Source organism: Manduca sexta, chromosome 15 (assembly GCF_014839805.1).
Source record: "Manduca sexta isolate Smith_Timp_Sample1 chromosome 15, JHU_Msex_v1.0, whole genome shotgun sequence".
Lineage (NCBI taxonomy): Eukaryota > Metazoa > Arthropoda > Insecta > Lepidoptera > Sphingidae > Manduca > Manduca sexta.
Genome location: NC_051129.1, coordinates 3974386 through 3988980, shown reverse-complemented (window position 1 = coordinate 3988980; position 14595 = coordinate 3974386). Strand labels below are relative to the sequence as shown.

Genomic DNA, 14595 nt, shown 5'->3' with positions numbered 1-14595 from the left:
CTTTGTCCGCAGATACTTTCGCCGGCACTTAACGCTTAGTTGAGTACGCACTTTCGTTTGCTAACTTAACGTAAAAATATGCAACAGTGTATCTAGAAGCAAGTGCTCTTAGTGCTATTAGAGCCTTTATACACAAAGGAACCCTTTGGTTTAATAAAGAAAAAGGCACCTAAAACATAATTAGTATATGAGTGTCGTGAGATAGTTTAATATTTGAAAATATAATTTATTTATAAAATCGATAAAGATGGCCGAAATCTTTCAATATTTTATACATTTTATCAACATTAAAAAAAATCTTAAAATTAATTTCTCATTTAAATCTAACGAATCCACAATTCATTCATTTCTCAATAAGGACAATTCAAAACGCATTTGTTATAGAATGGCGATTCAATCTAATCTATAGCAACCGTGTCGATCGGTAATGTTAGTGCCTGTTCTAGTATTTCACAGTATCACTTACGACAAGATAATTTATAACGACTACTGTTTGACAATTTAAACCAACGCTTGTGTTTGAACATAGTTCACTCTAGTTTTGATAAACTACGCAACTACAACGAAATCACGAGCATTTATTCTAAAACAATTCCTAAATATAATAAAGTTCTTGGTGAAAGGAAAAAATATTACTATATTTTTATGTGACGGTCAAAATAACGAATAAAACAATAAGAGAAAGAGTACATCGTAACCAAACTTCGTTCATTTAGTGCGCGACAGTTATGATTGTGAATCATCAAAAATATAAGTAATGTGGTAAATAAAAACATGGAAAAGAATATTTTCGAGGAATTCTACGGTTTCAGTGATGGAGTAAATTGTTTTTAACTATAAATGTTAAGAACAAGGCATAATTAAAAGAAAGTAAACGCTTACTTTTTCACTTCAAATAAAATCAACGAAAATAATTACAACAAAATTTATAAAAAAAAATCATTCTTAAAGAATTTAAAATTTGTAATTATCAGAACGCTTATTAGAAATCCTTTTTCGCCGAAAAATAATTATCTACTTAAATTTAAACACAAGCAGTTAGTGGCTAACAAAAAAGAACCAACAAAAGGACAGAATGTATTTACATTTATCAAAAACCGTTACACTAACGAAGTTTACTGAGGCAAAACATGTAATGTCCATTGTGTGGAAATAAAAAATGAAAATAGCATAAATCTTATCTTGACGGTGCAAAAGCGGGTCGTCGGGTGCGGCCTTTATCTACTCATTACCTTCAGTTAACTGGATTCTATAGAAACTAGTCGCAGTACCACAATATTTGAAGAGTTTCGTAATTTACGAAGCGTAGTTTAAAAAAATATCGACCTCGTGACCATCAAGGCTACAAAGTCACAAGTCGGGAAATAATACAATATAAAAAACCGCGATACAATATAATTAAAAATGTACATTTAAAATGAAGGGATGCACCGTTTGACCCCGATTTCAATGTATTTATTTCATTTACAACAAATTTGCCTGTAGATTTTTGTCCTGAGTCATTTTCCATAAAATCGATAAGGAATACTCGTAAGTCGTACCGTTACTTGTAGACGAGTTCTACAACATGTGTATGGCATTATTTTATGGCAAACTATAAAAAATATCCCACAGGAAGCGTATTACTAATCTTACTGACTCACTCAATTTAAAAAAGTATTTTACTGTATCTAAAATAATTATAATCCACTCATTTTTCGAGCAATACTTATTCCCCGGAATTAAAATTTAGCTCGATGCGTTATCTTCAAAAATGGCGGCTATGACATATACTAAGAATATAAAGCTTAAAATACCGCAAGTTATCAAAGTAATAAAGCAATATGCCGATGTAAAAACAATTGTTAGTAGGACAGGAAGCCGTTCGATAATACTGTATGTACAATCAGCGACGAAAGTGGTTACACAAATTCATAATCGCCTTTAAACTTTTGTGTCGCCATCAACAACTATTTTTTCTTAACTAAATTAAACTTCAGTTCACTTAGATAAAGAAAAAGAATATGTGGATTAAATTTAATGTCTACAAGCATAATAAGCTTTGAATTTGTTACAGTTTTGTGGCTGACTGTACAGTAATCTACGAACATTTAGGTTAACACTCGCATAATGATCGTGTTCTGTTAGCGCCTTATGATCTGAATACGAAGAAATAATTCAGGTCATAACAATTGTTCTGAGAGGCGTTTCTTTGGATACTACGGAGGATGATGACTTCTTTAAAATGAAAATATGAAACATAACAGTTACTTAAAAGGTACTACTATCATGGGCTCCATGAGCCAGAAATACATCACAAAAAATATTAGTCACTGAATAAATCTGCAACGAAAGGATCTATCGACCACAGAGCCATTTTTATGAAAATGAGCATTTTCAAAAAGCCGCGCGCTTAGAATAGAAAAAATAAAATTTTATGATATTTAAGGTAGTATAGCGTAGGTGCAAATGCACTTCCCTTTCTTGGCGGCGCCCATGACGACAATTACTTCAATGATAAAAATATTATTATTAAAAGTAGTTTATATAAATTAATGAGACATATCTTCTGTTGTCTAAAGCAAAAATAATAAGACTAAATATACTACAATATAGCGATTCCAAGAATGTAAGTAATAGTAAATATCAGTTTGTGAAATCAAACTTTATTTACCTGGTAATGGCCAGGACGAAGACCGCTTTATCAAGCTATCACAAAACAAATAATGTGGAGCAATCCTTGTGTTTACAATCCTACGTTGTTTAAAGCATCTTTTACACTAACTTAAGGACCGGCCTAGGCGTTATAAATATACTTTTTTTTTAATACAAGCTCGACAAAGTGACTCCAGTGCACCTGATGGTAAGTGAAGTGGGGTCCTATAGAATGTCGACTGATGAGAGATGATTACCTCTCGACAGTCGACATTATTTCATAAATGAACTGCTCTAAACAGCAATAAAAAGAAAACAATTGTAATTTCTCTTCTTTCTGTTTATCAAGTACTGTAGTTCATACCTTAAACTGATTTTAAAAAGAGCAACACCAGAGTTTCTTGCCCGTTCTTCTCTGGTGTGAACTGTTTTCTGAACTGACGGTAGAGTTCATATTGACGGAATCTAAATAATGTATAACATTTTACAGGTTCAAATAAATTATATCATTTCATTATGCCTGTTGGAACCGCATTATATATACGTGAATTACTAGCGCTTTGATGTCAAAACCTGAGTTAAGAAGCCTAAATGATACGATCATAACCACTGTATGCGGGTTACTAGGGTTGCCAGGAGGGGAAGATATTATGTTTAAAATGTCTTGATTTATCGCTGTCAGTGAGGAGTTGACATCTTCATCAAAGGTAACATTGGAAACTTTAAACAAATAGTGTGTGTCGCAGACAGTCAAATAACATATACCAAGCCACTTGCAATACCTGGACAATAGAAGTGACAACCCTAATCCTCACACTTATTGTCCTCAAGCGAGTCGCCACTATCTGTAACACGATGCCGTGTTTACTGAGTGCAACATCCTTATCGGGTAATTTGTGACTTGCATTGTACTACGCTCCACTGATGTATGTGCGCCTGGTGCACGCCGTGCGTCTTGATAGCAATGTCTCTGCAGACATTAAGGAAAATAGAGTGAATAGTCAATAATTCGCTACTATTTGTGTTGAAAGAGTTACAAATACCAATAACGTTTCGTTTACTAAGAATAAGAATGACTTAAGAACATTTAATGGAAAAATTATTAAGGACTGCATTTTTTTCAATGTGAATGAAGAAACTAAAGTCAAATACGCAGTGTGGTGTCATAGACGGTACGCAACACTTATTAGTAGAATTTCTTAAGACGGGGCCTATAAGAGAGGCTCTGAATAATGCTTTTAACAGTATTTTGTTAGACGTTGGGGCTTATTAAAATAATTTTGTCGGAATCTCTATCTGAAGCCGCTAGAGTTATATATATATATATGTTTATAAATCAATTTAGGGTAAGATGATAATGTCGTAGATACGATGAGACTGGCATGGTTGAATTATCGCAAAATTCTCAAAATACTAAAGAAAATAAAAAAGACAAATAACAATCATCGAAGTGCTACTTAAACAAAGTACTAAAAATAACAAGTGGTGAAAAATAACGTCCAGTTTTCATTTCTTAAATGAGTTTTACCGAGGAGTGTAATTAACTTTTTCCCTATTCGGTTAGCTTCACTGGTGACTAAGACGGGTATTTCCTAAGCAAAGGTTTTTCCATTAAAACTTGATAAAACTGCATAAATATTAATGCAATAGTTAATTCACTTTTTATTCAAAATATATTGCACTTTTATTTAAACGAAAGCGAATTCATTTGGATGCCAAAATGAATTAAGCAAACAAATACTGTTTATTCTTTTGAGATAGAATATGAATAAATTCTAGTACGTCTAATGGGTAATATTATGGTCAAATTCATCTAATTCAAACATGGATTTCCCAGTAATCAGGTCTTAACTGCTTAAACTCTATTGACTAACTTTACTAAGCAATTCATCGTCAAACCACATATTATGTATTATAACTCTATAAGATAACAGATTTATTGCACTCTCAAACCTTACGCCTTTCTAGAAGGATCTAGAACAGGCCTGTATAGTCCAAATAAATAACTTTATACCCTTTACTTCACTCCTAAACTCAAAACCTTCACCATAATTTAGCAATCCTATAAACCCTCAGTTACACAACGGGTATAAGCTTCTCTTAATAAGTGCAGAGTGATTTACCACACTTGGACAACCGGTTTGCGGTCAGCATTGACACATTTACCAAAAGGAACCATTCCGCTAGTTTTTATCATGAAGTTCTTGACGATAAGGTTACTCATGTATTATGCAGTGAATTGAGGTTCTCTGGTACTATTTTTATATCTTTGCAAAATATAAGGCTAGAGAGATTTAAGGCATTCTTGATGGAAATGCTTATACGGTATACTAAGGATTCACTTGATAATAAATTTTATTATTAATGAAGACGAAAAGAGTTTCAAGATCCCGACATGATAATTTAATAATTGAAATCAGTAAAACCTATCATATATAATTAAAGACCAGAGGAAATAACTTGGCGCACAATTACTTCCATAAAATAATAAGAGTTATAATATCTTCCTACTATCTACCAACCAATTCATTTTACAAAGATCATGCAATTTCATGCTCAGTAGCGCATTTGAGTAGACTGTGGACTAAATTAGACAATGATGACATTTCAACTGTGTGGAATGATATTAAAATTTACCTTGAAAAATAACTGCGATTAACTATGTTAGATATACTATTTTAATGACGATCGGGCAAATCTTTAGATAGAAAATCTTTATGGTTTAAGTTTTATTTTATAAAAGAAAATCTTGTCCTAATTTATAAGTCTTATAAGGTTTATATATGACGATTAAAAATGAATCCTAAAAGGTACAATTGTATTTCACTACATAATTAAGTGCCTTTACTTATCCTGACTACCACAAAAATAATCACAATGTGGTTTTATCATATTATAATTATTCTCAAATCTTAATTGTGAACAGACATCGCTAATCTTGGGCATTTTTTATCTTCAATGACTTGAATACCAAGTATTTGATCATATTTTTATTTCACTTTACGGAATGACGTACTAAGCCCCGACCTTCGCCGAGGTTGCAGCGGCGGTCACGTTTTCCTGTGTTCGACACTAAACACACTAAACGATGTGTAAATATATTGACCACGGATAAAACAAGTGCGAAAAGATGTGTGCATTACAAATTCTAGAGGTCAATGTTTTGTTTGAAATATAAACTAAGGCTATTTGTATTTAAAAGTCATTGTAGATCAGAAAATAATCCTCAAATTTAATATTTAGCCTTTGTCTATTTATTATGAAAATTAACAGTTTACAATATAAGTTATTCAACGGTAAAATCTAAAATACATTATTATGTGAACTTAAATAATTGCTAATTACTTTTTTTGCTTTTTTTTGTTGGAGCACATTCCATAAAATGTTATTTCGCATATTACATTAATACATATATTTTTTAATTAAACACTGCTAAACAGAGAATGTAACAATAATTTGAATTTTAATCGGTAATAAAATATATTTACCAACACTACAAGTGGCTGCTTTATCTATTGTACCTTTATTATTTTGTCTCCCGCTTTGCCATGGAGGGAAGTGGACAATTTATATACCGAACTCCTCCCTATCTTTCTATTCGAATTCACTGCGCGTTAAAGACAGTTTAGTGATGCCAGAGACAGCTTCACTGCTCAGTTTCAAATGCAGCCACTCAATACTTTTTACGGAGTTGCTGTGGCGAGTGTGTGGAGTAATATATTATCTACTGTACGAAGGATTTACTCAAACCGTATAAGTATAAAAGGTTTACTTAAGTCCTTAAGCACCGTCCAGTATAATTAAATGGCACAGAATAACTTAGTGTCAGTATGTGACAGTGTTTTATTTGGCACGTCGCGACAGTAAGCTTCCATGGCTATTTCAAGCTACGCTGTCCAAACATTAAAGGAGATACTCTACTTCGTAGAACAGCGACATTTGAGATGCATAATTTGATAAAATCGCATGTTCATAAATTAAAGTTATTATTGTGCTGTTTTTTTCTACTATGACATTCTGTGACTTGCAAATACCCTTTTTGGGTGTAATATTAATAAGTAGAATATTTAACTGTGAATTTATTGAAACATAGACAAGGATTTATGGGTTTAGTGGCAATATATTATGTTACTTTTTAAGTTTCTTGGTTCATTTCTCAGATTATACAATACTTCATATTTATATTTTTAAATATTTCCATACCGTTTCATCACTAAGATCCACTTTCATGTAGTAATTTTCAATTCCAATATTTATCTCGAACCGACTCATTAACTAGTTATTTACGGTCGACAGAGATCGTAACTGATCATTTCACTCACATTCGATTTCACTGCATTCTGGATGCGCATGCGCAACTCGGTATCTCGAGAAACACGAAGCGAAACCGCCATTATAAATTAAAAGTGGGAAAACGTCTTATCGTGGTCCCCATCTGCTTGTATATTAACATATTAAATTCATTTGCTTTGTTTAGTTATACACTATGAGAAATAAGCTATAAAAAACTTGAAAAACTAAAAGCCCTTCTAAGAAACAGAGAAAGTTATTTATGGAGTCTTAATACATACATAAAACATACCTGTGTCTTATTAAATTCTCTAATAGTGTAACTTGCCAATTAAACTTGTTAAAGTACAGGGAAAAGTTAAAGTTCCGTACTCCTCCTTAAAAGGAGATAAATGGAATTAACAATAAAGCATTTTCATTATGAAATTAACCAAACAATATCCACATTATAAAATATAAACAACCAAAATAAATATATTATATCAACGGTCCCCAAAAACAGTATCTCATCTGCAAAATGTCTAGTTTCAGTATGAAGATTTTAAGTTAAGTGAAAATATAAATATCAATCATGAAAATAGAAATTCTCATCGAATTTTTTCTACCAAACCATGGTGGTTGAAGACAGGTAAAATATATCGAGTATTCAATAAGTATTATCTATATCCAATAACCGCTCTACCCAGCCATTAACCAAGCTTACAATCGATCGAAAAAACTAATCCTTGAAAGCTAACACATGTTCAACAAAGGAGGTTAAAAACAATAGCAAGTAGTCATAAATATATGATGAGGTCATAACTGTGGGCTGTGGACTGCATGACCTTGTGCCAGTAATACAGTTTAATCATGTTCAGCATCGTATTTAATAACATTCGGTAATGGGTTAATAAAACATTCAGAGCTTATGGCGAACTAGATGAGGTAGCATTAGTTAATATTTTACTGATTATGTTGTAAATGTTTCTAGTATTTCGTTGAAAGGAGATTTCAAAGTTATAGATAGGGAAATTCTAAAATAATTGGCAAAGTTTGGGTTTGTTATATCTTTACCTGTTCCTGAAAGGCGTTATACTATGTATGTATAGATTATTGATTATTAGGCAATGTAGCGTGATTCTAAAGAAATAGTTCTAAACAAACTTTCCTATAACTATGTAAATCATAACACCACATAAGTAATAGACGCACGTCATCTCCGTCCAAAAGACCAGACGTCCAAATGCACAAATACATTTATCGAGTAAGTTAAACCCTTTAAATTGCTTCAAGAATTACTATTGGCATTCACGTCTTCATTCCCCAAGGCGCAGTCACCAGGGTAAGAAAATACAGTTGACGCAACGACTGTTTGCCTTATCCCTTACCTAAGCTCCACTTGATAGCAACCGTTTCAAATATTGACGTTAAATATTGGAATGGCCTTAATCGACATTGTAAGTTTGCTCCATTTGTATACTCAAATTTAACGGTTACTATTCCAACAGTGAGAAACTTTGAATAAAAGGCAATTTGTGGGTACATTTAAAATTTGGAAATAAATCAGAAAAGTTTTGTAATTTTTATAATACTCGGTGTTACGGTAGAGGTAAATTATGTTATGTAGCATATTAGTAATTATTATTTCAAAGATCTCCCTGCATACATAGTAAAAAAATGATTATGGATAATCCACTTGAAATAGAAAATGAAGATTATTCCCATCTGGGAAAGAATGGCTAAGAAACCCTAGACTTCAATTTTTCTAAGATGGTTTGCATTACAATGACAATAGCAATAGTAGCGATACTTAGTATCGTAATCTTCTCAGGTTTAGAACCTTCTAACAATATCAATGGCTGCAAAGTATTCGCAACACATCTCTCTATTGTCTCCAAACAATAGGTGTAAGGCAAAGGATCTTATCTTTCTCAAAACGTGTATGAATGTCCATTGGGAGTACATCAATATTTTTTTCTATTATAACCTCTACATGTTATATCTCCTTCACCTACATTGGAAATTACGAAAGGATTTATCTGTTATTTATTAGCTACTAGCTTTTGCTCTCGGCTTCGCCCGCGTGAAAGAGTTTTCCGGGATAAAAAGTAACCTATAACCTTCACACGGTCTTAAACTATCTCCATACCCAAATTCATAGAAATCCGTACGGTAGATTTTGAGAAAATCGATAACATACAGACAGACAGAAAAAGGGATTTTGTTTTATAATATGTATAGATTTCTTTACAAATAGCACATCAAAGTAAAAATTTCGTGGCTAACAAGGAGAATCCAAGTGGCACAGATCATAAAACTTCTTTGTTGCTAAATCCCTTTGGCTTTCACACGAACAAAGAATAAACGTACAGCTACTTGAATGCTAATTGTAAAGCATTTTGTGAAAATCGTTTTGTATACGTTGTCAATTTTCGATATTCTCTCTTTACTTAGTATTATGCTGAGCAGCGATTCTGTCTTGTTTAAAACAATGCACTTTGCAACACCTTGCTTCATCATTACAGAAATTCCGCACCAGCAGTTTTTCGATCTTTGACCATGAACGCCGATGAACTTTGCACGTTATTTTTTGTTTGTCGATACCTTTACAATTTATGACAGTCACGATTATAAATAGTTATCTTCCTCATACCTGTATAATTCTCCGTAACTATAATTACTATGAATAATATTACCAACATATGATAAAAGAAATAATTCTATACCATTGCGTTTTAAAACATCTACTCTAGTTACAAAATCGATTATTAGACCATTGATAACCAATTTGCGTGTAATCATAGAAACAAAGTTATCCACGAGGCGTTTCATTTCATTTCCCGTCGCTAAGTAGAGAGGCTGAACGTAAACTGTTTACGTTAATGTTAGCACGGTTTTTAATGTGACGCGTTAATTTTAGCCACACACATCGGGACGCATCCGCCCGACTCGGTCCGTGCTTTCGATTTGAACGAAGGTAATTAAGATATTTTAACTGAGAAGCAGCTGATATTCATATTTTCTGTGCTTTAATTCATTTGCAAATCCCCACGCTATTTCTAGTAGTCGACATGTAAAAAATACAATTTCTTTTTCAATTATTATAAAGAGAATAAGCTTTCTTGTTTCAATATCTGCTCAGAAAATACGAGTTCAAAAATATATTTATAAAAGCGATATTTCTTTTGATATTATTTTCACTATGACAATAAAACATAATAATAACACTAAAACCTATTTTAAAATGTTAGCCGAATGTCAAATTGTCCAAAGCGAATATAAAAGAGGAGTAATAAAAAATGTAATTGTTCGAACGTCATCTATTGATGTTTGTAAGTGAAGAGTGTTTCCGTTGACTACAAGGACACCAGTCACGCGAAACGTATAGAACAGTCACGAATGTATTGTTATTTAGTTATTATATTTGTTGAAATATTTTTTATATACCACAAAACCAATGCGGTACTGTCCACTGTCCATGGAGCGATGAAGCGACGGCAATTTATAGTATTGAATATTTTTTACAGGCCATTACAGGCCAAATTCCAAACCTAAATAAAAAGGAAGGAGTTCCAGCAAGAGAAGCTCGTAAAATCCGTAGATGTAATTTAAATTATCATAAATATAACAGCTCTCATTATAGACTCAGCAAAACCACCTCCTTATAAATACAATTTCATACATAAACATCACATGATTAATGTTTATAATACAAATATGGCTGAACATATGAAAACAATAACTTATAGAATGAAAATATAGATAAAAATATTTATGATTGTCACTTTTATAGAACGTACACAATCCCCAAAACAAATGTACACCGACGTAATAAAATCACGTGAAACATGTTCGAACATTAATTTTTGTACACTCAACATATTTACATCGTTTGGGACTGCGAATTCACACAAGATTACATACGCTACATTAACTCACCTTATTTTTGTTTTTCGGCTTACGTATTTTGTCAAAAACACTAGGCATCTTGAATAATAACGCTGCACCAGATTTTACATTAATTAAAACATCATCTGAAGAATTTTTTTAACGCGAAAAATCCGTCCTTATCAAAGAATCCATGTATTTAAAACGTTTTTTCTTGAAGAAAATAAGACTTTTTCTTGTGCGCACGAGTCACAATCTAAACAACACTATCGAAATGGGCGAAGCAGTTATCTCATGTCCTTGGAGACGTATCGATATTTATCGTTGGCGATAAAGATGCCAATATTACATCACTTGGTGCATTATCAGCACATGTTCTATTTTCGTTTTCAATAGTAATTTTTATCTACTACAATTCCGGATTCTATCTATGAATGGATTCAGTTGTATTTACCGTTTACTTATTTAACAGTGTTTATATTTAATTCAGCATATTAAGTACATGTGTAAGATTAATAAAGATTTTTAATCCACTCCTACAAAACAATTGAATACTTTTATACGAGATCTGTTGAAAATATAAAATCACAAGCCGCTTACTATTTCTTTTTCTATCGATCTATAAACAACAATTATAAATAAGTATATACAATAATTCCAATTTTACAATAAATTATTGGATCGATAATTATAATCTCAGCATGCAATGCGTGTGAATCAAACATAACAATGGAATCGTTACTCATGTCATATGAATAATCCCACAAAAGTAATAATAGCAGTACTTTTAAAATAAATAAACCCATCCAGTAGTCATTTATTATCAATAGGTACCTACAACTGCTTTTTAAAATAGTCACAATACATAAAAAATAGAATATAGAATAACACATCTACACTGCCTGACTGCCTCGGTGGCGTAGTTGTATTGCACGTCCGGTACAATAGCGCTCTGAGGTCCTGGGTTCAAATCCCGGGTCGGGCAAAGTGATATTTGGGTTTTTCTGCTCAGTATCAGCCCGGAGTCTGGAAATTGTGCCCGATATGGCGATAGGCTCGCCCCCTATCACATCATGGGACGGAACATACTTGGCGAAAAGTGGGTGCCCTAGTTGCGCCTCTGCATACCCCTTCGGGGATAAAATGCGTGATGTTATGTATGTATGTATGTACATCTACAGTAGTTAAGTTTACGCAAATGACAAGGAAATAAAACTTGGCGGATTTTACCGCCATAAAATCCACAAAATAGTTTTATTTTAATACAACAGCTATATTAAAAGTTTTATTTCGTTACTAACAATTATAAGAACTCATCTTTAATCCTAAGAAAAATATTTTAAAAATCGACCTCAGAATATTTTCTCATTACGTATGTGCTTTGTCAATATTTGCGCGAGCCAAATAAAGAAATCATCGGTTTCCGAAGACCTTACGGTCCCACATCCATATCTATATCTACCTTGGCCTCACTGCATTTTTATTTACATAAAAATTCCATATACCACCTCTTTTAATGATAACGTTTTCAAGTGCTCTTTGAAAGTATTTGCTAAATTTGTGAAGGTTGTACCTACACTTGGTGAGAGTTGAGACGGTTGTGGCTATGATATAATTATATACCTATTTACATATCTACCCACGGGAGTAGCCAAGTTTAAATATTGGGGGATACAAAAAAAAATATGCATTAAGTGATTTTAATATTCATTTGAAATACAAACAGGAGATTGTCACTTTTAAAAAATCTAAAAGCAATCAACTGTTTGTTGAAAAAACTTTATTTTGTAAGTGATTGAACCTCTAACCCCCTCTCCTCTTGGCTAGTCACATGTATTTGCTTCATTATTGACTAACCATTTCATTTCGTTGACAAAGGTTGATTTACAAAAACACTAGAGTAATTAATTATTCCAGTTCCACCAAAGCTCATCTATATGAATTTTGGCAAGCATATGAACTTTTTCCAAGTAAAATTGGATCCAAATACCGAGCATTAAGATATAATAAGTAAATCACATGATACAAAGTTCACGTACGTCTTTCCTGCTTATCTATGTTAACAGGAAAAATTATACATACATATACCAAATATAGTATTAACAAGTCCGCTCACGTAACAGTGTCTGCAAAATTTACTTCAATAAACGTAAATTATGCCAGATTCCGCTGATTTACGTCAGGTGGGGTAATATCGTGTATCGTTGCCTAAATTTTATCACAATATATCGGTGTTACAATGATTTACGGTCTATTTTCGCCCGCTTGTTAAAAATGAGCTCCATATTTATCTATAATAACATTTATATTTGTCGTTGAGGGTGAAATATCGAAAATATTTCGACACTCGGAAGGCAATCATGTCTAAGCGACAAAGATACTGAAATATATAAATATTTGGAATCGCCAGATTTTCTGCGTCGTTGGATCTAGGTTTCGTAAATTTAGGACAATTTTAATATCATTATACTATCTTATAAAAAAAATAGTTAACTTATCATTCATTTTTTTATTAAAATCAAAACTTTAAACTACTCTTCTTCAAAATTACTGATTGTCGCTTAGATATAATTGCCTTTCTAACGTCGACATGTAAAAATCTGTCTGGAATTGTGTTATTGGGCAACGCTAACAGGGTTCTCGTGATAAGGTTAGGTCGCATTAGAAGACCTAAATGGCGGCGACATCTTAAAGATAAGGAACAAGGATTATAAAAAATATAGGAACACTTGACAAACATTGAATCTGTGTGGTATTGCTTAGTTTATCATTATATGTCATCAGCATTGAAAATAACAGATCCATTTTCAAAATAGAATTATTATTTTTTATTAGACATATATTAACATTGACGCCAATCGATTACATGGATAATTTTACCTACATGTTGCAATTTTGTTCTTATACCTTACTATTTAAATAGCAATTTATTCTCAGAATTTTTCCACAACTACATTTATGTTACATTTGCACTAAAAAATAGCAAATCACAACAATTAGTTCATAAAATCAATTGAAAAAAATAATGTAGTCAGCACATTACTAAACGAAAACGATGGAAACACTCAATCCAGGTTTAAATTGTTGGATCTGCACTCGAGCCAACTTAGCCGAGATTAACGCCAGGACGGCGCCCGCGGCCTGTTCAAGACTAAAATAGAAAATCGCGGGACGGGAACAAAAGGCAAAACATCTTTAGTGGCTCAAAAATAAGCCTCGAGTGCAATACCATTTTGGAGAATACGACAATGTCGCCGGTTCGCTTTCGTTTTACCAGCTTTTCCTCTGAAATCGTATATCGTATCTCTATACGTTGCGATTTTATTACTACAAATTTTAAGTAGAGAAAATGATAATGTATTTTAGGAGATTTAAAAATTAGTATGTACCATCACTTAAAATTATAATAGCAACCAAAAAAGAAAAGCATGCATGGGAACAAATAATAAACCCAGTTAATGATTTGACAAGCTTCTAAATCTCAGAAATGTTCCAGTGAATTTACTACGCAATTCCAGACATCCCTTAATTCCTGCAATATCGGAACATTACCCACACCTCGCCCTAGGGTCTTAGACTCGTGCCTTAATCGAATTAGCAGGCAACACCGTCGGGCCCAAATTATAAATGCATTTGCATATTCCATAAGCAGAAGATCCTTGTCTGATCCCGCGCCCAACGTTCGGAAGATTTACAATTGGTTTACCCGCTGATTTATCGTTTCATTATGAGTAATTGTGGTTAAGGATGTGGCAATGCAGATATATTTATTAGCTTTCTGGAGATCTTTTGCTATATTTATAT

At 32.7% G+C, this 14595-nt stretch overlaps 1 protein-coding gene across 3 annotated transcripts in view; it reads right to left on the bottom strand.

Annotated features, from left to right (window-relative positions):
* Window positions 1–14595, bottom strand: part of LOC115441207 (extracellular matrix-binding protein ebh) — a 121953-nt gene that overhangs the window by 98442 nt on the left and 8916 nt on the right. Inside the window, exon 1 of one of the 3 annotated variants that reach the window (XM_030165895.2) lies at window positions 10843–11076. The exons of the other annotated variants lie outside the window; for them this stretch is intronic. Coding sequence (XP_030021755.1) covers window positions 10843–10890 — 48 coding nt within the window. The 5' untranslated portion in view covers window positions 10891–11076. Of the gene's footprint in view, window positions 1–10842; window positions 11077–14595 lie in introns of those variants that run through there. 3 annotated transcript variants of the gene reach the window in all.